At 38.6% G+C, this 25,777-nt stretch overlaps 1 protein-coding gene across 1 annotated transcript; it reads left to right on the top strand.

Moving 5' to 3' along the window:
* The first annotated feature begins 4,045 nt into the window (after positions 1-4,045).
* Positions 4,046-24,382, top strand: SGPP1 (sphingosine-1-phosphate phosphatase 1). The gene is made up of 3 exons (XM_075029636.1): positions 4,046-5,006; positions 15,915-16,004; positions 18,000-24,382. The coding sequence occupies exons 1-3, from the start codon at positions 4,389-4,391 to the stop codon at positions 18,549-18,551; spliced, it is 1,260 nt and encodes a 419-aa protein (XP_074885737.1). The 5' UTR covers positions 4,046-4,388; the 3' UTR covers positions 18,552-24,382.
* Positions 24,383-25,777: the final 1,395 nt, after the last annotated feature.

Raw genomic sequence — 25,777 nt, 5'->3', positions numbered from 1 at the left:
TCTGACTCCAGGCACTTTAACATCATTAATAATATAACAAAACCCTAGTAGCATTAGAATAATTATTTCAACAGGAAACTAGCCATTCAGACCTCTACAAATACTCCTTTTCACCCTTCATCATGCACTCTTAAATAATTTTAATCTCTTCACAAAATGCTATCAATCAAACAGATGTCTGTTGCACAAAATGATGACCAGATTCAAACTATTTCAGATGATGACAGAAAACAAGTCCCACAATCCTGAAGAATGCCCTGCCACCTGCTCCTTCAGTTATATTAGGAGAGAAAAGCAATTGGCTGCCGATGACTCAGATAAACTGGTCTCCAATTGTTTAAAGCTTTACAAGGCAGAACGAGTACCTTAAATAGACAGTGGTCATCCAAATGGATGCCAAGCAAGATGTTCTGCTTCAAAAAGGAACTCCTGGTTCTGCTCCTATCACTTGGGCAGGGTGGTCACAGCAGTAGCTGTGAGCATGATGTATTCTGCACCTCATTTGCCATCGACTCCCACAGCTGTCTTGTCAGATATTTACAGCCTGTGGGAACGTGGCTGCGAGTATGCTGGTTTGCCAGGCATCCTTGAAAATGCATGTTTTACGGGTGTCATGCTCAGACAGCACTTGTGTGGTAAGCTTAAATGTATTCAGAACAGCTATGGGGCCATCTATTGCAGACAGTACAAAGAAACACATTTTCTGGAAAAGTTCAGTTATACGGTGCACTCTACAGTCCTCTTGGAGTGCCCACTGCAATGGTTATTTACTTTAAATGCACAAAGGTAATTTAAAAGCTACTTCAGTATTAATGTCATGTAATTTTCACACTAATAGTTCAAAGTCAAAGTAAACAAGTTTCAACCACACACACAAACACTTTTTGCTTTTTTAAGTTACCAAGTGCAGAATATAAAGACAAGTCTCCCTTTATCCTTTGTAATCACTGTGATTTTTTTTTTCCTGTACAGTTATTCAGATCTCATTCCAGAATTCATCATGAAGTTAATTAACAGATTTCAGTTTGTTCTATGGTTAAGGGGAGATTGTTTGTGGCTTGACTCTGGGAAAATGCACAAAAGAAGGCGGCAGCTTGTTTTTCAGTTCCTGTCTTTGCATTTTCTGCTCAAGAGCCAGGAAAAAGGGAAGCATGTAAATTAGGAAGCACATGTATCTTGCAGGATTAGCATCACACATTTCTCCGAAGGCAGAGAAATGACAGCACACCTTCCATTCTCAAGACAGAAAAACTGATCATGTACCATTTCAGGGGTGGTTTTATCGTGTTTCTCTGCCAAGCTGCTGATCTGAAATCTTATTTATATTTTACTCATCCCTCCTTCAGTAATAGTAGCTCCTCCATCGGTAATTTAATTGTTCATGTTATGATAATGCCTCAAGTGAGGTTAAGACTGGTCGAGGCAAACATATGCAACATATAAATACATATAATCTACAATATAGGAAATCTATCAGGATTCATTTTGTGCATTCCGATTCTCTTGGCCTTGAGGCAATTTTATATAATTGATGTTCATGTTGTGAAATACTTCTTGGAGGATTATTATCCAGACTTTGTAAGAAATTTTCTTGTCAGGATCTATTCTTTCAGAAATTTAAATGAAAATGCAGAGAAATTTTTCCAAGTAATCCCAAGAGTGTAAATTTAGGAAGCAAAAGGCCAAAACCTTTAGATAGTGTCTTAGTAAGTATATTCTGCAGCCAAAGCCTTAATTCAGATCAGCTTTTTTTATGGAGTGTAAGTATTTCAAGGCAAAAAAAAATTGATTCTAATGTTCATGGTTATTAACGAAATGTCTGCTTCTGGCATTTAAAACTTAAACCATGATGGCCCCACTAAATTAACCTGACACTATGCATATCACGGACCATCAGATTTCAACCTGTAATCATCCAATAAAATAAAGCATAACTTCTGCTTGGCTAAAAAATAATTTTCAGAAATACATCTAATCTTCAAGAGAAGACATAAAGCGATGGAAAATCCTCAGCTTCTCTTGGGAATGTGTTCTGGTGGTTAACCATGTAAAAATGTGCATCTTATTTCCTCTTTGAATTCGTCTGGCTTTTGCCTCCGGCCATTACTTCTTTTTATGCCTTTCTTCAATAGATTAAAGAGCCCTTTAATATTCTGTACTTTCCCCCAGGAATGTTCCTATACGCTACAATCAAGTCACCTCCCAATCTTCTTTTAGATAACTTTTAACAGCCTGAGCTCTTAAAACCTCCCAGTGTAATGCATTTTCTCCAGCCATCAGAACATTTTGCTTCACTCTTTTGCTCTTATTTTCCAACGTGCTTCTTAAAAACTGAAAAACAGAACTGTATGCACTACCCTCTGGGTGGCATTGTTGAGGCCAAACATGAGAAGCAAAATCAACATTTTTTTATTCCTTTGTTTATACGTTTATTAATCCTCTTCTGCCATAGCACCATATAGGACAGGCCTTATCTGATTGCTTACTTATTCTGACCCTTAAATCCTTCTCAAAGTTATTACCTTTCCAGGATGTAGTCTTCTATTCTCCAGTTACAGCCTCCACACTCGGTTCTTAAGATAGACAGCTTTATATTTGGCTGGATTAAAATTCAATAAGTTTGAATGGGATGATTCTACAAACCGTTCTGATCAGTGCCCCCTCCTCATCATTATTTAGGACTCCATTAAACCTGGAGATGAAGTTTTGTAGCAGCAGGTTTAAATCCGCTTCCAAATCATTGCTAAAAATGTCATAGAACACAGGACCTACTATTGGAACCTCTTCAGACACCATCTCTTTCAACTAAGTTTTCCTACAGACTTCCTCTTCTTGAGATCTGGCAGCAAATTCCATTTGCATGGTTTATTGGCACTGCATGCACCCAATGTTCATATCATGCAGCACTAAGTCTGAGTCAAGTATGTCCTCAAAACAGTATTAACAGCTACTTTTACTAAAACAGTGTAGACTTGTATTATGTTCCTTCCTTTCAAATTTTTATATTTGAATTCCACATCAGATTTTCTATTTCGGTTAGGATAGCTATTAAGCTAACTGGGCGTTTGGGCCATATTGCTCACCCTTTTCAAAAATGGCACAAAGCAGCACATTTATCACTTGTTTCACCTCCTAATTTTAAGGCCAGATACAAATACACTGAGTATTGGCAAGCCATAGATCAGTATCAGTTGGATAGGCAGAAGCATCAGAGAACACTGGTGACCAAAGCTCGCATTTCTCATGGCATGTCCAGGATGGAAATTGCAGCAACCGTGGACTTTCAAAGTACCCGATCTCAAGTTTTCTGGCCCTGCTGAACTTTATGTGCGTACCCACCAAGGAGGAGGTGTGGAACCTCCTCCCGACTATGGAGAGGCAGGGTAAGGCATGACCCCTTCCCTCAGGCCCAGCAGAAACCTCCCTGAGCAGCTCTCCGCTCCACATCCCTGCGGGTACCCCACCGCCTCCGTCCCTTAACCGGCCTGACCGCTGGGGCTAGGACCGCTCACAGTCTCTGCTTGAAATCGGCTTTCCCTGTCATGTTTACACCACCAGATTTAGGCTCCTGGGGTCGATGCGGGCAGAGGAGGGAGGGCAGGGGCAGCCGGGTGCAGGCCTCGGGGGTGCTGATGCCAGACGCGGTGGCTGAGGTGAGGCCGGCAGCAGGTCACCCTAAGTCAGAAGGAAGGGTAACTAGCTCGCCGGGAGCCGGTCGTGCCGGTGACCGGGCTGCAGCCGGCGAGAAGGAACGGACGCGCCGCCGGCGCGGCTGAGGGGGCCGAGGGCCGCCGTCCCCCCTCACCCTCCGCCCGCGGCCGCCTCCGCACCTCACGCTCGAGGCCGAGGCACGCCGCCCTCTGCCTCGCGCAAGGCCGAGCCCCGATTGGCTCCCCCTGCCACTGGGGGCGGGATCGGGAGAGAGCCGCGGCCAATCCGCTCCGCGGTGCTGTTTCCCGGGTGGGGAGGTGGGGTGTCCCCTCCCGTGCGAGCGGGGTTTGTGCGCAGGCGCGCCGGGACGGTGACGGTCAGGGGCGGCGGCGGGCGGACGCGCGCGCGCGTGTGTGTGAGGGAGAGAGAGGGAGCGAGCGAGCGGGCGGGCGAGCACCGGGCGGAGCGGGGAGCCGAGCCGAGCCGAGCCGAGGGCGGCGGCGGCGGCTGCGGCCGCGGCCCCAGCCGGGGAGAGCCGCGCGGTGTCCGTCGCTCCGCGCCACCTCGCCGTCGAGCGGGTTTCTCCTCAGGGAACGGTTCCCCGGAGAGCCCCCGTCCCTTCCGCTGCCCCTCAGGCGAAGCCCCCCCTTCAGCTCCCCGCCCGCCCGCCCGGCCAGCGCCTCGCCACCGTCGGCCCGCCTCCCCCGCACCCCCGCGGGCGGCCTCATCCTCCCGCCATGGCTTTCTGCCGGCGCCTGGCCCGGCTGGCCGCCCACCTGCAGGACCCGCGGAAAGTGGCCGCCTTCCAGCGGCTCTGCGGGGTGGAGGGGCCTTCGGGCTGGGCCGAGGCGGAGCAGCGAGCCGGGGGCCGGGGGCCGGTGGTGAACGGCGGCCCCCCGGCCGCGGAGCGGGCGGGAGGACGGGGGCATCCCGCCGGGAACGGAACGGTGCCCGGCGGGGCGACCCCCCCGCAGCGGTGGAGGAGGAGGCCGCGCCGCAACTCCCTCACGGAGGAGGACGGCAGCCAGGAGTTCTCCACCCGCAGCCGCTTCCTCTACTATCTCTTCAGTTTGGGCACGGAGCTGGGCAACGAGCTCTTCTACATCCTCTTCTTCCCCTTCTGCATCTGGAACTTGGACGCCTGGCTGGGGCGGAGGCTTATCATCATCTGGGTGTGGGTGATGTACCTGGGGCAGTGCACCAAGGATGTCATCCGCTGGCCGCGGCCTGCCTCGCCGCCCGTGGTGAAGCTGGAAGTCTTCTACAACTCCGAGTACAGCATGCCCTCCACCCACGCCATGTCGGGCACCGCCATCCCCCTGGCGCTCCTGCTGCTCAGCTACGGCCGCTGGCAGGTAATGCTCACCTCCTCGTCCTTCTCCGCGTGTTTTCCAGCCCCGGGGTAGAAGGGTGCGACGGGCTTGATTTCTTCTGGGAGGGGAGGTGGCTGAGTTTGGGAAAATGTGAAATTCGTGCCTTTTTTTCCTTGCCTGCCTCCCCCTTTTTTAATTTTTTTTTTTTTTCTACGATCCAAGCGAGCGCTCAGGTAACAAGAACTGTTGTAATGATTCTGTCTTCTGAATGGAAGTTCTGCTGACTTTGTGAATGGTTAGCTCAGTATGCATTAAAAGTCCGCGTTAACAGTTTGCATTTTGCTCCCGTGAGGTTTTTTCAACTTTTTTCTTATAGGGCGAGTGCTTTGCATAGAGTTTGGATAGGCATCTGATACTTTTTTAGGCGTTTGGGTTTACTGAGTGAGAATTTGGTGCAGAGCCAGGAGCTAAAGGGTTTTTTGCTGATCCTGCTTTGCTTTGAGTCACTTTGTAGCTTGAGGCAGTCTGTAGCTTTAGCCTTTTCTTTAACGCCGTCTTTTAGTTTCATTACCCGTAAACTGGAAATTATTTTTGTTTTGAGGAGTACATATGCTTTTAGATGGTTTTACAACTATTAATGTGCTAATAACTAGCAGGAACTGATAATCTCTGATCTTTTCAACACCTTCAATCAGCAAAATCTTAAGATCTGCCTATTGCACTCCGGGTTAATATATTAAGTTAAAGTAACGCTGCTGATCATCTGGTTTACGCAAGCTGTGGCATGTGCTCTGGCGCTTGCTGTTAGCAGTATGGGCAAAGAACTCCGAAGAAAGCACAATGCGCATTCAGCTCTCTGAATCTCTGCACCAGCTTCAGTAGTAAATGAGGGAGAAGGCTTTTCCCAGGCAACAAGTGTTCAGTGTAGGGTTTTGAGGGCTGTGTGTGATGTTTAAGAAGTTACGCAGTAAATCTACTCTTAAGTTGTTAATGTTTACAAGTTCTTATTATACTACCTGCCTATTTTAAGTCAGATGTATGTCATCTTGGTGGAGAGAACTATCTTTTTAAGCTTTATGCAGGGGCTGAACTCTTGTCTTCCTAGTTACTGTTAACAGTCGCCAGTTGTCTGCTGTCACAGTGTGACACTTTGTGGCTCTACCTCAGCATATAGAATGGGTGCCTGAAAGGAAGGAGATAGTTGAAGGTTAGAGGTTGTATTTGATCTCTCTTTAACCAAAGTTTATATATCTACTTCTGCAAGGTGATGCAGCATGCCCAAAAGAAAGCTATTAGGGATTCATGTTCTTTGCTAGGAAAATGTGAAGTATCACTCTGCCAGAGTTGTGCAGGCATCAGAAAATGCCATGTGTTGTGGGTGTTTGAAATAAATATTTGGAGTTCTGTCACTGAGATGCTTAATCTTAAAGGTTTTTTTTTTTAAATGACTGACTAAAATCTGAATATTTGATTATTACTTGTTAGATGCATAGGGCTGGTGTCAGCTGGAAGAATGAACTGGTTGTCTATTCCTTTGCATGTGGGAAACCTCATTTAGTAGTATCAGTTGATTAGCTTTGCACAGACTGATGTCATGTGTACAAAGGAGAACCTGGCTTCGTTGCTTTTATAGAACCAGCAAACTGACAATGTGTGAAACGGGTTTTTTGCCAGTGAACCAAGTTTGTTCTTTGGTTTGCCAACCCTGCAACTATGGTCTGTGAAATACTGTGCTAATTGACTAAACATATTCATAATGAATGCATATTAAGAAATAATAAACATTCAGCCTTGTTATTATTCATTTAGAACCATGCTTAAGAAATGAGGAAGCAAAGTGTTTGAGTCTTAATTCTAATTCCTTTTTCCTGTGAAATGGATGGCAATAACAGACCTCTCTGAAATCAACTTCTACCATTTCAAAATGTTCAGTTAAGAAAAAAAAAAACCCCTTCCGATTGATTCGCCTCTTAAGAGAGTTAAGCTTTCATCTAATGCTTCTGCTGTTCTCTGTATTTTACTTGCGTTGGAAGGGAGTAGAATCTATATGGTAACTTGTTGTCATGCTTTTCTGGAAATAGGTGGGGTTAAAAAAGACTGACCTCAGAACTTCTTGGAAAGCTATTAATGATAAAGGAGCTTGTAATAACTCTGATTTTATTAAATTATACATATTTACCAGTAGATACAGATGGTTAGTTTTAAACTTGTGGGCAAACAGTAGGGTACAGTCTTTCTATATATTCAGTATAAGCAAGCATTACACAGACCCTGATGATGATGAGTCCACATCTTAGGACTGTTTGTTCAGAAAAATCATAGTGGAGCAAGACTGAGTGTGAATTTAAGCAGTTACAGCTATAACTCTCTGCAGGGACTTTTATTCTGGAATACAGGTAACTTTGAGTTAGTCACTTTGAAGTTTATACTAAACCAAAGAAAGCCACTCTTACTCTAAAAGAGGTTACTCCAGTGAGAAGGGAATCACTTTCCTGTATAGTTTACTTGGAGTTTGCTTTCATTGGGCTATGACTTCCTAGTATTGTGTAACAGTTCTTTTCTATCAAAGACTATCTCTGAGTCTTTCCCTTGACCAGCATGGAGAACAGAGCAAATCTGCTCTTATTTTTCTATGTATGGCCCAAATTATCCATGTAAAAACAGATTTATTTTTTTTTATTCCAGTAGGTTTTCTTTTAACCTGTTGAATTAAGTTTGTGCTTTCCTAGTTTTCAATGCCTATCAGTAATCCTATTACAATTATTTTCCTTTCATGTAGTATTCAAAAACATTTTTGACTATACACAGTAAACCAAAAATATTTGCTTATATATTCAATTGTTCAAGTAAAATATTTTCAGAGATGATGTATTTTAAAGATGGTTGTGACAGATTTTCACAATTAGAGACTTTGGACACAGGGAATATTCAATGCAACCAGCTTTCAGACAGAAACAAATTGTATGTTAAAATAATTTTCATAATAGCTAACTGTTCTGTCCATTGTGGGATATAACTTTTCAGTTTCGCCTTGTATTATGAGAGCTTGCCTGAAACTTTTGATTCCACTTACGTAATCTTGATATATTTATTTATTTAATATTGTAAAATCTCAACAGGGAAAACCACTTTTTGATTTGTTCAAAAACACTTTGAACAGTGTTTCAAAGACACTTCAGGAACCTTGAAATACAAAGCTCATGCCAAAGACTCATGAGAATTTAGGAGTGTTATAGATGTTGCTTTTTTTTTTTTCCTGTCTTTGAAGCTCTGATACCCTGAAAGAGGAGGACAAACATTTAAAAGACAGTGAGATTATAGATCTTAATATGATGTAGGAAAATATACCTTTATCACATGGGGAAAACCTGCTTTCTTTGAAATATTGACAGTTTGAGCCAGTCTGGCTTGTATCGTGTCCTGAACGAGGAGGAAGAGGTGGTGTGAACTGCTAATTATCTACAAATCTCCAAAAGCCTAAGGCTGAGACTACAGGAAAAAGTCTTCTTTATATTTTATTTGATTACTTTGAACTGCTGATTTCAAATAGATATCAACAAGTTTTATTAGAAATGGTGCTTGAATTAGGGTGGTACCTGAATGTATTATAACCCTGCTGTTTTATTTGGGGGGGGGGGGGGGGAATCAGTCAGGGAGACAGAAAATATGCTTTTCTCCCAGAGTTCCTGCAGGATGCAGCCTGGCTCTAGCAGTAGTTGTCTGTGTTAGGAAGTGATGGGTTTGCACTCCTTCCTGAGCTCTGCATTAATGAGCTGAGTCCGGAACTGCTGACTCTCACTGTAGACCGTTGAACAAACTTCGTTAAGTTGATATTCAGCAGGAGCCCAGAGCCTTGATTGATGAGTAGCTGGCCTCTGTAACTATATTAACCAAATTTATGAATGTTTGAAAGGGATTGTCTTCTGAAGCAGTTTAGATCACTAAGTACGACAGCATTGTCCTCACTATGTACTTGTCTGCCAATGTTTTATATGCAAATCCTATAATCAGTGACTGTCTTTCCAACTCACTGATGATAATGGTGACCTTAATAAGCACTACTGCTAAACCTGCAGTAGAATGCATCTATTCTGTAATGGTTTCTTTGACTGACACACCTAGAAGTATTTTTCAGTTTTCATTTATTTAGTGCTCTACTGACTTTCCATAGTACCAATTGTGTAAGAATGTCACGTGGTACTGTGTCAAACACCCTTCCAGAAATCTTTCATCCGCATCGTTACTTTCATCAACCAAAGCTGATGAATCTAATCAAATGAGATGGGTTTGACAGGATCTTTATTGGGATTTCAGAGAGATCTGCATCATTCTGTGATTCTGATTGACCACTGCTAAATACCACTTCTAGAATTGTCTGCCTGTTCTTTCATTTCAAAAAGCTAACTTCTCTCAGATCCCCACGGGGAATGGGGAATAATTGGTTATCAGGGTTGGATGAATAGCCCAGTCGTGACACTGCTATAGTAAGAATTTTACAGAAAGTGGACAAATCCTAGTTTTAAGTGACTGTCCTTGTTGAAAGGCTTGCATTATCAGTAAGATTGATGTAATGATAAAACTGGAAGCTACACATAGGAGGCTCTTGCGTATGAAGTCTGTGTGTAAGAGTAAGTACGGAGTCCTTTCAGAAAGAGATGCCTTATCTCTCAGAGAAGCCAAAATGGATTTTGGCTGAAATACTAAAATGTTGTGAAGAAACTTAGGCAGAGAGATGTGTGCTTGTCTAATTGGTTTTCTTACATGTGTTTCTTAAAATAAAGAATCAAACAAAAACTCTTCTGACATGAGAAGTGTAGCTGAAGGTGTGATCTAAAAACCCAGAATTGCCCACACAGTGAAGAGCTCTTGAGAAAGAGAGGTGGGAGTTTGAAGGGTCAGCACTGGCCTTGTCTTGTGTATTTGAGTTGTAAGGTCGTCTTTTGTGGGCTATATTAATGCATGTAGTTTACTTGTAAAGGAAGCTGGAAAAAGGAAATGTTTGATTCAGGTGCTCTTAAAAGTTTGAAAACAATGTAGCCAGTTCTTATAAATCTCATTGGGGAATCTCTGCCAGAGGTATGCCGCAGCCTGTCCTATTAAACTGTGTTGATTGGCATTAAATATATTTTTTTCAGTTTTGCATAGGCAAATCTTTAATGTAAAGGATCTTGGAGGAAATATGTAAAAACAAATGCCTTAAGGTTAGATGCAGAGTTTTTGATGAAGAAAGGATTCAAAGGAAATACTTTCCTTCTCAAGCAACTTTTTTTTTTTCTTAGTGCATTGTATACATGTAAAACACTCCTTGTACCTTCAAATAGGGTCTGTTATTAAACCTGAGAAAACTTCAGTTTGCAGAAAACCTATTTTTTTAGGTGTTGGGGACATAAGCAGAGCAAGCTGTAGGTGATTCTTGCTGGGTGTGTTCAGGGAGGGATTTTTTTTTTGTAATGACTGCAAGGAAAAGAAGGAACAGGCTCCAATTCCTATTGTAATGCCTTAATTTCTTTTCAGATTATGTGTAGCAGAAAATGAAACCTTTTAACTCCCTGCAGGGCTGGCATTGGAAGCTTTATCTTGGAATTTAAAGAAGGGGTTCTTTTAGTGCCATGTAGCACTCTCAAATTTTTATGCTTTTTGATTTTAAGGTTTGGCAGTGGAAGAAGGAGGGAAGTAATTGATAAATGTAGCTTAACCAGTGTTATTTACCACTTGGCCTCTTTAGAAAATGCAGGTGTCTGTTTATTTTTCCTAAAATGACTGATAAGTGGTCTTTCCTTTTTAACCATCCTCTTCTCCCTTTTCTTCTGCTCCCTCCACAAAATCATTTATATGCTGTGCTTTTTGTACTCCTCTGGCCAGCCAGGGTCTCAGAGTCATTCCTGTAAACATTGATTATAGCTTCTCATGTGACTATTGCTAATACGTAGCCCAAATATCTTATTAAAAGCATGATGCTGCAACTGCTGTTTGGATTCTTTCAGTGAACTCTGGCCCAAAATAATTATCTCAAATTCAAGTTGAACTTCTGAATAATCATATGATTAAAAAAGATCATTGAGTAATATTGTAGAATGCTGAAAATATTAGAAAATTAGTTTGGAACCCTCTGTGGATGCTGCAAACTTCTCCAGTGTAGAATGTGCTTTAAAAAAAGTAAAGAAATGAGCATCTAGAGTGTATTTTAAGAGTGTTCCATTATGAAAGAAGGAATTTTCTGACCTAGGTCAAAGCTTTTAGGACAGATTGTTTCCTTATGAGCATTTTTAAACAATGGTTATGTTATTAAGACTCTTGGCAAAAGGTCAGATTAAGTGGAGGGAGGAGGATAGGCGATTGAGGGAAACGTTTTCTATGTCATCCAGTCAGAAGCTTGCAAGCCCATTTTGGAGGATGTAATTGAATAAAATGATAATTTCCTATTAAAAACATAGGGCATACAATTCTCAAAGACTTACTGGGAGTAGTTTCACTGCCATTTTCCAAATATGACCAATTTAATTCAATTTCTTTGATTAAAACCAGATTCTGGATATGGGAACAAAATTGAGGCCTGAGAGAAGATGAGTAGTCTACTCAATCAGCTTTATTCCTAGCTTTTTCTTAATATGTGAATTTAGGAAATCAATTAGCCTTTTTTATGCTTGAGTTTTTGGTTTTTAAATGACATGCTTGGTGATCTGTCCCTTAGTCATATACATCAAGACTGGGACACTTTTCTTAATAGGTATGGTGCCTTCAAAGAAAGCAACTTTTCAGACATTCAAAAGCCAAAATGTCAGCAAGGGTATCTTTTTAATCTATATGTTGCATTTGTCTCTATGTCCAATCTCTGCCTTGCTGTCAATTCCATCTGCCTCCACTTCATCTTCTAGTATTGTATTTGTAGTATGTGCTTATGCATTTATCGAAGCTTTATTGTGGCCTTTGGAAAAATATTTGTGTAAGCTGGATATTGGTGATTTGATCTAAAATGGAATGTGGGCTACTTTTGTCACGGAGAAAAACGGCAGATTAATGTTGGTTTTGAGTCAACATGTGATTTTGAAGTTCAGATTGAGTACTATGCAAGTGTCTATTTTTGTGTAAGGTTAAGATTTTCAAATCTCAAGTTGTTTGCTTTTTTTTAATTTAGAAAAAAGAAAGCAGTATGCAGTTCAGTAAATACTCCTCATACTCAAAATTGTTGAGGTGGCATGGTTAGCTATGGAAGCATAATGAGTTTTTGAGGATATACATAAGGTGGTCTTGAGGGCACGGAGGCAGACTTTTGAGATGTTTGTTTCTAAAATGGGCTGTTCCTGATTATCTGTTTCAAAGTGACTCTAAGTATGGTCAGGAATGAAGATATGTCAATTCTGTTATCAGAAAGAACAAGCTGAGAGAATGAAACCTGGTTTTTATATCTACCTCTGCCAGCTGTGATCTCTGACAACCTTTCAGACCCTCATCTGAAAGGAGGTATGATGCCAGTCTGCCTTCTGATGCCTACAAGAGTAAGAATAGCAATGAATTGGGGAAGAGGGTAGAAGTGAACTTGTGATCTTTTGTCCTTTGTGCCTCTGTAGGTCTGATCTGTCTTGTGAGGAACTGTGGGACAAAAATTGCTGGAATTCAGCAGTCTTGCTTTAATACCTTTAAGTAGAAGCTGTCAGCGTGTCTGTATACAACTATGTAGAAAAGATCTAGAAGTTTGTAACTCAAAGGTAATTGATAATTGTTAATTTTCAAATTTGTGAATGCAGTGTTTTCCAAAATGAGAGACTCGAGCAAACCTCAAAAATTAGTGCTTACAGCTTTCTTCCGTGAACACTTGAGATTAGTTTATATTAACTTTTCACATTAATTTTTCATAAAACGTGCCAATTTTGAGTAGAAAACATAGTAAAAGCTGTTTGGTTTTTTGTTTTTTTCTTTGAAGATTCATTTGTAATTAGGAGACAAGCTTTGTGAAATCCACTATTTATTTTAAAACAGGGCTGATAAAAAATGTTAATGGTCTTAAGGCACTAAACTAATACAAGGTATTTTGGTATTTGGGAGGATTTTGTATGCCTAGGCAGTGGGAGGTTACGGATACTTATAACCATGGTATAACCAATGTATATATGCAAAATACATACAGGCAGTTATTTTCTAGATGAAACAATGTTTAGAAAATACTTGCTAGTACCTCAGTGTTGCATTATTTTCAGACAGTAATTTGGAAGTAAATTTATGGCATCAGCTTTTTTTTTTTTAAGAATAAAGGTGATGTCTCCTGTAGGTGTTATGACTTGGCATGCTGCTGAGCAGTCTTCGTGCTGAGCTACAAGGTGTGTGGGAGTGTTAATATTCTCCTTTAGTCACCTTGTACACCTATCCCTACATGTGAGGACAAAATACATGGTTACTTTATCACCTCAAGGCAGATTTTAAGCAGGTGGTACCAGTTCAGTGTTCTAGGAATTCTTGAACCCAGTGGCTGCTTTTAAAAGTTATGAGCGAAAACAGGCTATTTACAACAGCCTGCCCGGGACTCTAAAGACTCCTCCCATATACCTTTTCCTTCATACTCCTTGTTCTTAGGATCTTGCTGTTTAGCTGCTCTAACATCATCTCTCCCACAATCCCAACTTTTACCCACAGTATCATTAGCTGCTACAGCCTGCTGAGCTTAGCACTTCGTTGGTCTTCCTGCTAAAGCTCCAGCTTCTGTTTCTGTTGGGTATATCAGAAATGCAGGAAAAGTCTTAATTTATTAGAAGAAAAACCTTACCCTTGATTGGAGCCTGAAAGCACAAAAGATGTGGGCTAGGAAACAAGAATGGACATACAGTATCAAGTGATGGGCAAAAAGTTTCAAACTGTTTGACAGTGTGTGAACACATGCAAGCTCACTCTACCACCAAGTATTTGAGATGCTATTAAATTTTCTGGTTGAGAGGTTTGCATTGCTTCTGGAGATAGTAAATCTTCCCTTGCTAGTCTCTGACAAACAAGAAGTTGTCTTCTCAGGCTTTCATCTTGCGGAGCATGTAAAGAGGTGCTAGAAGCTCCTCTTCAGAGAATATAGGGTAGGGAATACCTGTCCCTGTATATACAGCATTTTGGCTTTGGTAGTCCTCTGTGGAGGAGAGTGGAGCAGCACCATCCAGGGAAGTTGTGTGACTTGAGTGTATTCCTGGTACAGGCAGCATTACTTTTACCCTGATATCAGTGGAAATGATGGTAGAGTCATAATGGGGATGAGTGATGGGGCTACACTTGTAATGTATTCTCTTGGCACAGGGTACAAGGATTACTTTTGTGGCTGCTATAACAATGTCAGCATCTGATAGCTCTGCAATCATCTCTTGAGTATGACCTAGTTACTGGTGTATTGCCCATTATTAGCATAATTCTGCAAGGCAGGAAACTGAATTTGTTCCTTCATGATTTCTGTTAGAAATAAGTCATTAAATACATAATTTTGTTTAGGTACAATTTATAGATGAATGTAGCAGAAACAAAGACAAATGTTGCTACAGGAACTAGAGTTTAAACTGGATAGAACACCATTGTGAGCCAGGCATTTGGAATTGATTTTAACGTGAAATCTGTTTCTTATGTGAAATGTAAGCTTCCCAATCTTCTGCGAATTTGAGAATTTTTTTAGGTTGGTCAGGCTAACGTGGTCCTGGAGCCTAGAATTCAGAGTGTTGGAATAATGCAGAAGACTGATAATCTTCTCTCAAGCCTTTCATTGAAAGACTGATTTAGAAGCTTGTCAGTCTTTTAAGTGGCCTTCACATAGGACATACAACTTTAATAAGATTAAAGATACTTTCTCTAATCTATTGGGTATTCTACCCTTCAGGTTATCCATAAAAGGAGTGAGGCAAAGGGCAAGAAAACTGCCTAGAATTCTTAGTTTTTATTCTGAGATTCAAGTACATCTAGACTGCCTGTTTATATTGAAAATGTTTATCATTGCTTTCATGTAGGAAGTGAAGCAGTTTTGGAAACGTGCCATTTTGTCTTGTGACTGCTTCTTTTATAGAACTAATAATTACTTTTAATACTGAAAAAAGGAAGTTGTGTCCTGTCTTGTACAATATTTTGCAATATGGTAATGGGGAAAGTATTTCTTACTGCGCTGTAAGATGTGAATTAGCATACTTTTATCCAAAACCTAAGAAAGTTAAAATACTAATTTTCTAAACATGCCGATATGTGCTTATTAAAACAAAGTATTTTGTTTGTTCCTGTTAAACAGTCCTTATTAATAAAAAAAAAATCTATCAGAAGATGGAAATAATTGGAAAAATTATTTGATGTTTTTTATTTAATAAATGTGGATTTTAAGAGGAAATTTATGTGGGTTTCTAGAGAACAAAAAAGATTACTGTTCTAGGAGTTTCATACTGATGCTCAGAGACTGAGTCAAGGACTGCAGAAACTATAAAACAGTGTGTAAGGAATTGAATTTATTTGTAAATTATTATGAGTTTTGCCTGTTCAGGAGAAAGGTGAAGCTACTAGATTCTGTCTGGATTAATTGTTAAAAATACTAGTATACTATGTAGCTGCTTCACCCAGTGTAAAACTGTTCTACAGTTTATAACACAAGGCTTGTCTCTGCCCATATTGCCAATTTAGGATATCATAACATGGCAAGACTAACTGCTATGAAGATCTATTAACTTCTTACTGCTTTGTCTGAAAAGATAAGACCAACGTCCTGAAATTCATATATTCTGAATGCAAAGGAAGAAGACAAGGAAAAAGTTGAAAAAGTTTGACTTAATGTTTTGACTTTATGGAAAGTGGACTTATTGGAGGTGGTCTAATTGGCTTGGGTAGGCTAGGGCAAGGGAAAGGGTGAGCATAAGTTGCATTAATTGAAGTTAATTGTCGAATTCTTGTAGATGGAGTTTTTAGTGGTTTTTTTTCCAAATTCTAATACAATCTCAATTTTTTCCCTACCAGTATCCCCTTATGTTTGGACTGATCCTTGCATTCTGCTGGTGTGCTTTGGTTTGCTGTAGTCGAATTTATATGGGAATGCATTCAATTCTGGTAAGAAAATAATCCTAGTAAAATTTTATTTTAATGTTGTTCTGATTACATAAACTCCCATCACACTTAAATTTTTACAGTGCAGTAATTGTATATAGCTTTTTATTTTTTATATTTTAGAGTGTCCTACTGTATAGGAACATAATACTTACATTTCTCCAGCAGAGAAATTGATGAGATAGACTTATATTAATTTATACTTTTCTTTCATAAACCAAACCCACAGTTGAAACTTAGCTGATGTTTACTAGCAGTTTAGTGCAGAAATTGACTGTACTGAAGTGTAGACTAAATTTTCCTCTACAGAGTAGAAAGAATTTTGCAGGATGAGAGAGTGGCTGTTAATGTCCACTCAAAGCATGAGCATTTCAGAGTGCCATGCTAAATGCTGGGGTTTCACTTGCCAAAGTTTCTAAAGAACCAAATAATAAAGTTGTCATCTTTGAAAAACAGACTTACTTTGTTAAAAAGGATTTAAAAAAAAAAATCAAACTGAAATACAAATGCATGCAATGTAAAAATGGGAAAACAAGAAAACTACAAAATGGTAATCAGAATGGAAGACCACTAGTAAGTATGGCTAAAGAGGTTTTTGAGGATCACTTGCTAGAAGGGGAAAAGCTAACAGAAAACAGAAAGCCTGGTGCTGAGTAGTGAAGCTGGTAGATGGTCACAGTGTAAAAGGAGGATGTGAAAATAAGGCAGCTCAGAAAAACTGCATGACGTATTTGCATTAGTGATTAGGAGGCTTCCCAAATCAGAACCACTTGTGTGTAAGACAATGGGATGAACTGATATTTCAGCTGACAGTGTCAGCTGACAGATAATGTCTTAGAACAAAGTCATGCAACAAATAGTGATGCATCATATAGACTAGGTTATTCAGCAGTTTCATACCTGAATCTTCTATAGTGTTTGAGTGAATACAATTAACCATGTGTTGCCTGTAATATAAATCAACCATGGTGCCTAAGTTTGGAGGGAGTGGGGGTAGGGTGGCAAATATGGCAGAAAGTTTTTGTGGTTGCTTCTGAAATGAGCAAGTGTGACTTTCATATCAGTCAATTGTATTAGCTTTTATCAAGTGTTCAATTAGTGGAAGTGAATAAAAATGATTCATTGAAGATGGCGCAATAAAAATACTGCTGACAAAAGTCCCACCTCCTGGCTCACATGGAAGAGTTGATAAGCATGTGAATGAAGGTGATCCGGTTTCTAGTGCTTGGATTTCTAAAAAGCTATTGACAAATTCCTTCTTAACAACTTAAGGTGACAGAAGTTGCAGATAATTCTGTGCAACTGTGATTCATCAACAGTAACTGAAATTTAATGCTAAATTACAAAATAGAGTAACCTTTTAATTAAGAAAAGACATTTTTAAAACTATAATAAAACTGAAAATCAAGCATGAAGCCACAGAAGTTCCATCTTCCTTTAATATTTAGAAACAGTTCTCCATTCGTGCAGTATTGTTAATTCTGAAGCTGGAGTGGAAAGTCTGAGCTGCTCTAATGCTTAGCTGCAGTGGTCCTCGACTCCCTTACCAGCTGTTGCTGCCAGTGTGCCTGGGTGTTGGCACCCAGGCACTTAGATCCAGTGTTGAGTGTTGGCAGAACTTATTTAGCTGGGCTAGCTTTGTGCTGACTGTAGGCTGGAATGCCCAAGTCCTGGACAAGGACCTTTGTAGCCAGCAGATAGGTAGATCTACAACTTCGTTTGATCATGGATCATTTGCTTATGGCTTCATTCATGATAATGATCATTCATGATCTGATCACGATGCAGATGTCCTATTAATAGGTGATGAAATGCAATTCCTTACCTTATCTTTAGCATAAAAAAGATTTAATTTTGTACAGTAAATGAGAAAAGATGGGAATCCACAAGTTGCTTTTAGCAACAGAGCAACTAGGCTTGTCTCCATGCTAATGTAACTAAAATATTTTTTTTAAATAGTTTTTGCAATGAAACCATATCTTTCTCTCTCTCCAACAGGATGTTATTGCTGGATTTCTGTATGCTATTCTCATCTTGGTTGTCTTCCATCCAGTTGTGGACCTGATTGATAACTTCAACTTAACTTACAAATATGCACCCTTAATTATCATCAGTCTCCATTTAGCCCTGGGCATCTTCTCTTTTACTCTAGACACCTGGAGCACATCGCGGGGAGACACAGCTCAGATACTGGGCTGTGGTGCTGGAGTAGCCTGTGGTTCTCACGTTAACTACATAATGGGTCTAAAGCTAGATCCTCTTCCCGATATGTTACCTTTATCTCTTTCCTCTCTCACTGTGACTGTGTTTGGAAAAGCCATATTGAGGTTGTTGATTGGAGTAATAGTTCTGTTGTTAACAAAAGTGGTGATGAAAAAAGCCACTATTCCATTGGCATGTAAAATATTTTGCATACCACATGACAATGTACGGAAAGCAAGACAACGCATGGAAGTTGAGCTTCCCTATCGCTATATTACGTATGGAATGGTTGGGTTCTCCCTCATGTTTATAGTTCCTTGCCTGTTCCATTTTATTGGTCTTTCTTGATCAGTTTTATCACTTTAAATAGGGAGAACAGAGCAAGTTGGTTTTTGAAGAGGTGCACTAGTTTGCTAAGGGAAGGCCAGTGAGCTTGGCTTTAGCAGGGTTTTCACTTTAACAGCAATACATAACAGGCAAAGCATTTAAAGAACTTTGCACATCTTTGGGTATGATATAGGGCCAGAAGTCAAATATCAGTCCACCAGAAGTGCTGAACTCTATAAATGCTATGTCTAGACTTATTGCTGTAACAAAGTATCTGTGTGTGTGTGTGATGCAATGAATGTATCTGGAATGTCTGTCATACTGTACCTGTATACATTGACATTTTAACAGGTATGTCTGACAGCTAATCAGAAAGCTCCATTCATTATCTGTTTGCCATTTCATAGTAATTTATTCAAGTTGTTGGACCATAGACTGCTAAATTTGCTTTCCTCTATTCTTTCCTGAAGTCGTGCTTCAAGATGTTTCAGCTAATAGGCATTTCTAACGGACCAAACTTGTAATGAGGTTGAATTTTTCTAAAAACCAAACAGAAGCCTTTTTGTCTAGCCCCCTCTGCAAAGTAAAATGTCTGGATTGGCATTAGTAGATATCACTAGCGTATATATGATTCAGGTACTGTATTTTATGGTTTAATAACTGTGCCTTTCTGTTGCTAAATTAAGAAATGCCATATATACTGTGATGTAAAAATGCCTAATTTTATTTAAAATCCTACATAATTAGGCAGATATTTTTAAATGTTAGATTGTCCATGTTGCAGGCATGGTTCAAGTTAACTGGAGTATTCAGTTTAGCCTGATCAAAATTGCATAAATGAAATGACCCAAGAATTGTGTCCTTAAGCTCAAGATATTGTAAATGGACAATAATCCCTTTTGTAAGTATTTTTAATGTGTATTGTAAGTTACTGGAAGAGGATATATTTTTCTGGAGATTGTTTATACAGTGGACAGATATTCAAAATTAATTATCTAAACATATAAACAATAAAGCCACCCCATTCTGCAAAGAAATGGGCCTCACTTCTTACTCCAAACTAATTTAGAAGGACCATTGTTTTTAGATATTTGCTTAGAAAATATAATCCTTATTCTAGAAAAAGTATATGTATTTTTATGCATTAACGTACAATATTTAAAGGTGATAATCACTTTTACCCAATTTGGATAGCTGTAAGACAATATAGTGATCAAATTAAATTTTTAATAATTCTGATAGGCAGATTGTGAGCAGTCAAGACAGTATGGTCAATGCATAAACGGTTCGTGCATATCTAAATTTTACTGAATTATTATGCACTTTTCAGCTTTTCATGATCCTTTTTCCAGGGATGAGTAGAATATGACCCTTCAACTGTAATTTCATGTGCCTCTTTTGTGTTTCATCTTGTCTATGTTGATGTGTTGCCTAATTTGTTCTTTCCATGTCAAGAACTGTTACATTGCAGCAAGAGCTGTCTTATTGCCTGGCCAGACATGAATTGCTTAATTTTGTATTGTACGTTTTTTCACGAAAAACATAATTTGCTTGGGAACTATAGTGATTAGATAGGATACAAAGCTTACATTTTTTTGTAAACAATATTTGGAGTTGGAAGGCTTTTTGTATTGGCGCGCCCATCTCCAAATTGTTAATATGTGAATTAACAAAGTTAACTTTGTATCTCTTTCCTCAGAGCAGTCAAGGTTATGGTACGCTGGCATTAGATGATGTGAAAAGCTGACTTTTCTGATGCATTTCTTCAGTGCATTCAGAATGCACGGCTATGAATGTATTCAAACTGATGTATTCAGAACTGATAGTGTGTTAAACAACTTACATAGTTGAAAAGACTTTACCTAGTAGAAAATGGTTAGCTTGTTTCAGTGCATATTTCTGGATTTGTTTTTTTAATCTGTTCCTCTTTTGCAGTTTAATGCTGAATGTGCAGTAAAAGGTAAATTGGTTTCTAAGGTTTTGAGGGAAGGATTTCCACTGTGTTGGCTTTGCACACTAAGATAGTCAATAAATAAATAGCTGGGGGAATGTACACAAAATGCCTTACACTTAAAGCCCTGGGCGAGTGGTGTAGTTCCAATTATATTAAATTAGTCTGAGGACTGGTGAAAATAATAGGATAACTTTCTCTGAAATTAAGGGCACATTCTCCTTAAATATCCTAGCTTTACAGTTTATAGCAAAAAATGTTTAAATTCTAGCACAGAAGAGACAAGTGAGCAAAACTGGTTTTTTTTAAGGTACATATTTGACTTCTAGGAACTTCAAGTTTATAGCATAAGAGTGTTCTTAAAGCTGTCTTTTCTAGATGTGCTTGCTCTGTTGTACTATTAATGGAAAATAAAATCTACTGTGTAAGATGGAGAATGAGTAGGGAAAAAACCATATGCAGGTAGGGCTTTCAACAGGCTAAGGAAAATTGCACTGTAGCTTATTCTACTGTTACTCATAAATAGATATTTTATATTTTTATACATTACATTGGGTAACTTCAAAATGTCATGTTCCATGTACCACATAGTCTAGTACCCAGGAAATGTATATCAGAATGTTTATACAGCACCTTTACAACCCTATCTCTAAGACTGCAACTACTTTACTGAAGTTTACATGAAAAAAGTTTTACTATTCTATTTTCATGTTTTATAGGGGGCTAGGCTCAAGAGGGCAGTTTAGCACAAAATATCAGGCAATATGAATACTGTTACAGAATAAAGAATCACAGAAATGCAAAAATAAAAAAAAAACCCTTAAATATTTGTATCTTAGGATATTTTTGTTTAATAATAAGCTAAGATTCCTTCAAATCAGGCATAACAAAACAGCAGGTAAAACTGGAGCACTTTGTTTGCCCATAGCTATTCCTAGAGTTGAACATGAAAAATGTTTCTAGTATAAGCGTCAGCTGGTACCAAATTATTTATAAATAAATTTAACATAGCTTTAAAAGGTAGTTAACATGTCTTTTCAGAAAGACCATACACTTGAAACCTTTCATGAAGTGGTGCGAAAATGCGTTCATATGTCACTGCTAGTGAACTTCCTCAGTTCCAGGTTGTATAGTCCTAGAGAGAGATATACTACTACTTTATAGAAGCAAATATAAATACACATTTATTACAAAAAGCTACAAGTTAAATTTATCTTATTTGATTACTGTATGAAATAAAACCTGAAACTAACAGTCACTTAGAGTGTGATTTGGCACAAAATTGTGTTTTCCAAGAGGCTGAAGAGATTCAAATTAGTCTTAGACTGCCTTAAACACAGGAGCAGGAATTTTTTCTGACCTGGCCTCAATCAGAACTAACATATGCATTGCATATTGGGTAATTTTAGAATCTGTTATTTTGAAAATGGTTTCATGTTTATAAAAAAGCTATTACTTTTGCTACCCATACCATGAACTGGTGTTGAAGCATCTTTCTCCTGTGTGATCACCTATGAAGCTCTTCAGCCTGTCATCACATTTGCCTTACCACTTACCTTGCAAATTGGGGGGAGGGGGGGACGTGGAGAAGCTATTTTAAGGTAAATTGGCAAACCAAAGGGAGTTGTATTTTGCTTATTTACTTGGAATTTTTTTTAAGCTTATGTACAGCTTTTCTCCTGGAAAAAAAACACCAAACAGATGCATTTCTTTTAAAATGGCATCTCTAAATGTGATATGTGGCTTTTTTTTTTTACCAGAACAGTGTTAAATTGTCTGGGTTTTAAAAGCTATTATGCTTTCCTTTGCTACTATTTTTTTATTACTGCTTTCATTATTTTATACTCAATTTCTTGCTTATTTCCCAGGGAGTGTCCTGAACTTGTTGTAAGCAATTGCTACTTATGTGAAGATTGTAATTTTGAACTTGTAAATACTTAAGGGCTGTTACTGGCTGTTAGCTGCTCAAATACATACAAACAAACCTTGCATGCTGTAAGTAAATACATCTGTTGTGCTAAAAGTTGTTTCTATTTCAGTATTTGCTTTCTCAATACAAAATTGAGATTTTTCACACACAATACATAAGATATTTAATAATTCAATGGTATGAAGGGGCATGGCTGTCTAACTCCTCTTTACTGGGAGTCGTGCACCTAGTTCCTTCCATGTTACATTGAGAATGAACCCTGAAGGTCACATCCATGCTCTGACACGCATGCAGGCATCAGTGTGTGTGAAGTGACTTACCTTCTAAGGTGTAAATGTAATGTCCTTGCTTTTGAGGTCTGAGAGATTGTTCTTTTTAAAATCATACTTAGCCCAGTTTTTACAAGACTTTTAAAGGGCTTAACTTGGAAGCTGTTTCTTAGTATGTGGAACTGGCTGTACATTTGCAATGCTTAATTGAAGCTTTCCTCTCTGTACCATAATTGTGCTGAATGATGAGATCCCAGAGTAATGTCAGTAGATAAAATGATGACAGGAGAATTGATTTCTTGGAGTATTGTGACACAGCTTACTGTAACTGATTCTTGGGTGTTTTTTTGGTCTAATGTAGAACGGTTTTAGGTTATACAATTTATTTCTATACTCTATAAATGACTTCGAAGAAACTTTGACTTTTTGTGGGAGGAAATCTCATTGAATGATGTCATGCCAGAACTTTATTGTAGTGGAAAGCTTAAGTGGTCTTTTTGTCTCAGAAAAAATATATAAGCCTATTTTAAAATTTACTGTAAATACCATATTTGTCAAATTGATAGATTAGTTCGGTCACTAATGTTTTTCTTCCTATAATACTTCTTGAAACAAAGGCAAACAAAGCTTAATTTGGAAACAAAGTGTGATGCTGTGTGGCAGAGAGGATATAGCTCTTCAGGTGTTCTCTAAAAAGCAAGTATCACATGCTGGAGTTGAAGCAAATTTATGCATTAGAAAAATTTCTTTGCGCTCCATTCTGCACCAGAAATAATTTGCATGTTGCTACGAGTCCATTTAACAAAACGAAGTAAAGCATATGTGCTTGCAATATATAATTAGTAACTGTTCCTGTAGGATCAAAGAATAGAGGGTACATAGGAGAATACTACCTTAAAGATATTGACCAGTAAATGTAAATAAAAAGTCCTATCAAGTTGGAGAATTTTATTAGTCACTAAACTTTGACTAAATTAGTCACTAAGTTTTTCCCACAACTTTATTTTTGTTAGAAAGTATAATGAAAGACAAGGGTGATATTCCTGAAACTGAAATTAGATCTCACTTTAAACATCGAAAACTGTCTTATCATAACTGAAAAAGATCAGTTCAGGAGCTAGTAACCTGAAACGTAAGAGTAAAGTCTTAGGGGGATTTTGTATAAAACTTAATGCACTTAAAAATGATGCCAAAATTTGGCCTATACTTGATTTATATGAAATCTGTAGTACAATATAGATATATATATATAATATATTGCTTCTTGGAGTTTAATTTTTTATGTATAGATTTTTTTCTTGTTACTGCATTCCCTGATAAAAGCAATTGTTCATAAAATATGAAACAGCTTTCTCTGTATAAGGTAAGGCTGTATGATAGTAGTATTTTGGGAAATAATGTAGTTGTAACCCCCAGTCTCTCAACCTCTTGGAGAACTTTATTTAAAAAAACAAAACAAAAAACTTTCAAATGCAAGCTTTGAGTTAGTTGAGGATCGTATAATGGTTGCTGTATAATAGTGTACAACTGATGTTTTAAAAATTAATACATCGGAACTTTTTGTTATATTATTGTTAATGATTTTGTACTCATGGTACACTTTCTGCAGTTGTCAACTAATATTTAAACTCATATTGACTGGTAACTGAAGTGTCTAACTTCATCTGCAATGAGTGGGTAATAAACGACTATTGGATTCAAATGTGTTCTGTTGTCTTTATTCCTTCCAGTGCTAAAGGACGCGTGGTAGGACTCGTACTGCAAGCATAAAACACTGATCACAAGAAAACTTACATTCATATTATCATATAGCAATAATTGTTAGAACAATATTGTCTTTATGGTGTGGGCTTTAGATGCAAAAGTTTAGGAAAAAGCATTAGGAAATAGTGAAATGGGTTTTTTCATTTTTCCACTGTCTTAAAATCTGGACTGTTGAGTTTCATATAGCAAATAATGAAACAAGCTCTTGATCAAACTATAGAAAGATTTAAGGTGTATCTTTCTTCAGCTTTTGTCACTTGTTGCACGCTGATAAATGAACGTGGAAGCGTGTTCTTACTAACTGACAAGAAATTTGTTTTCTAGGAAAATGTCTGTTATGGGGAAGAATAAATAGCTTCACAGCTTATGGAACTATTGAAGCTTGGGTTTCCAGTGGATGTCTGATGACTGCTTTGACTTGCACTGCAGGTTTAATTTAAAGAGATAGCTCAGTACTTATTTGAAATCAGAACCTTCATAGAAAACAACCACATGAGTTTGTATTCTGTTGGGTCACCTTCCAGTAACTTCTTACCTCCCAAATCTGCTTTGAAAATTGCCCAGCTGTGGGTAGTTTTTTCCCAGACTATTGAATATCTACAGATTTTCATGGAATGTATATAGGCAGTGTATTTTCATCAGCTTTGCTTCCTTAGTAAACCAGACTAATTGCAGAATGCTATTAATTTAAAATGCTGTGAATTTTGTTTTACAATGGTCCCAAGATGCTTTAACTGCTATGTAATACACAAGCATGAGAGTATTAGTTCATTTGTATTAACTAAGTAGCCTTAAGTTACCTGAAGTGCAGCAAAAAAATATTAGTCAGCGTAACTCTTGCTTCCTCTCTTCCTGCAGTTGTACAATGCCCAGCAAGGAAGTCTGAGCAGTTAAGTAATGTATCTGAACAGTATTGCAGAACACACTTGAAGAGGTGGGAACTGCCCCTTAAAAGAAAGCTGGTATGTTATTTCAAATCCATTTATTGGCCACTGTACAGTGTTCCTCCTTGTTTTGCTAACTGGAAGGATTTATGTGGAGCTAGTGCACAAGATTCTACTTTTTACATAAGGTAAGAACTCTTATGCTAAGCAAATCTACAACTTGAAGAGACTGCTGTGATTGTTTATTTTTTTGTCCTACCAAGGCCTTTTTGTCCTGTAGAGCTGTCAAAAATGTAGATAACCAGGATGTTAAATCCAAGGGCCACAGAAATATATGAACTGTTGGTTATTAGTTTGTTCTGTGTTTCAAGATAATTTTGAAGATGCTGAGACAAAAAAAAGAAAACACTTGAAGAACCCCAAAAAGGATAAACTCAAAATACATGATG

The sequence above is a fragment of the Buteo buteo genome, chromosome 6, assembly GCF_964188355.1.
Source record: "Buteo buteo chromosome 6, bButBut1.hap1.1, whole genome shotgun sequence".
In the NCBI taxonomy this organism is placed as follows: Eukaryota; Metazoa; Chordata; class Aves; order Accipitriformes; family Accipitridae; genus Buteo; species Buteo buteo.
The sequence above is the reverse complement of the archived record's forward strand: the minus strand, read 5'-3'. Positions and strand labels throughout refer to the sequence as shown.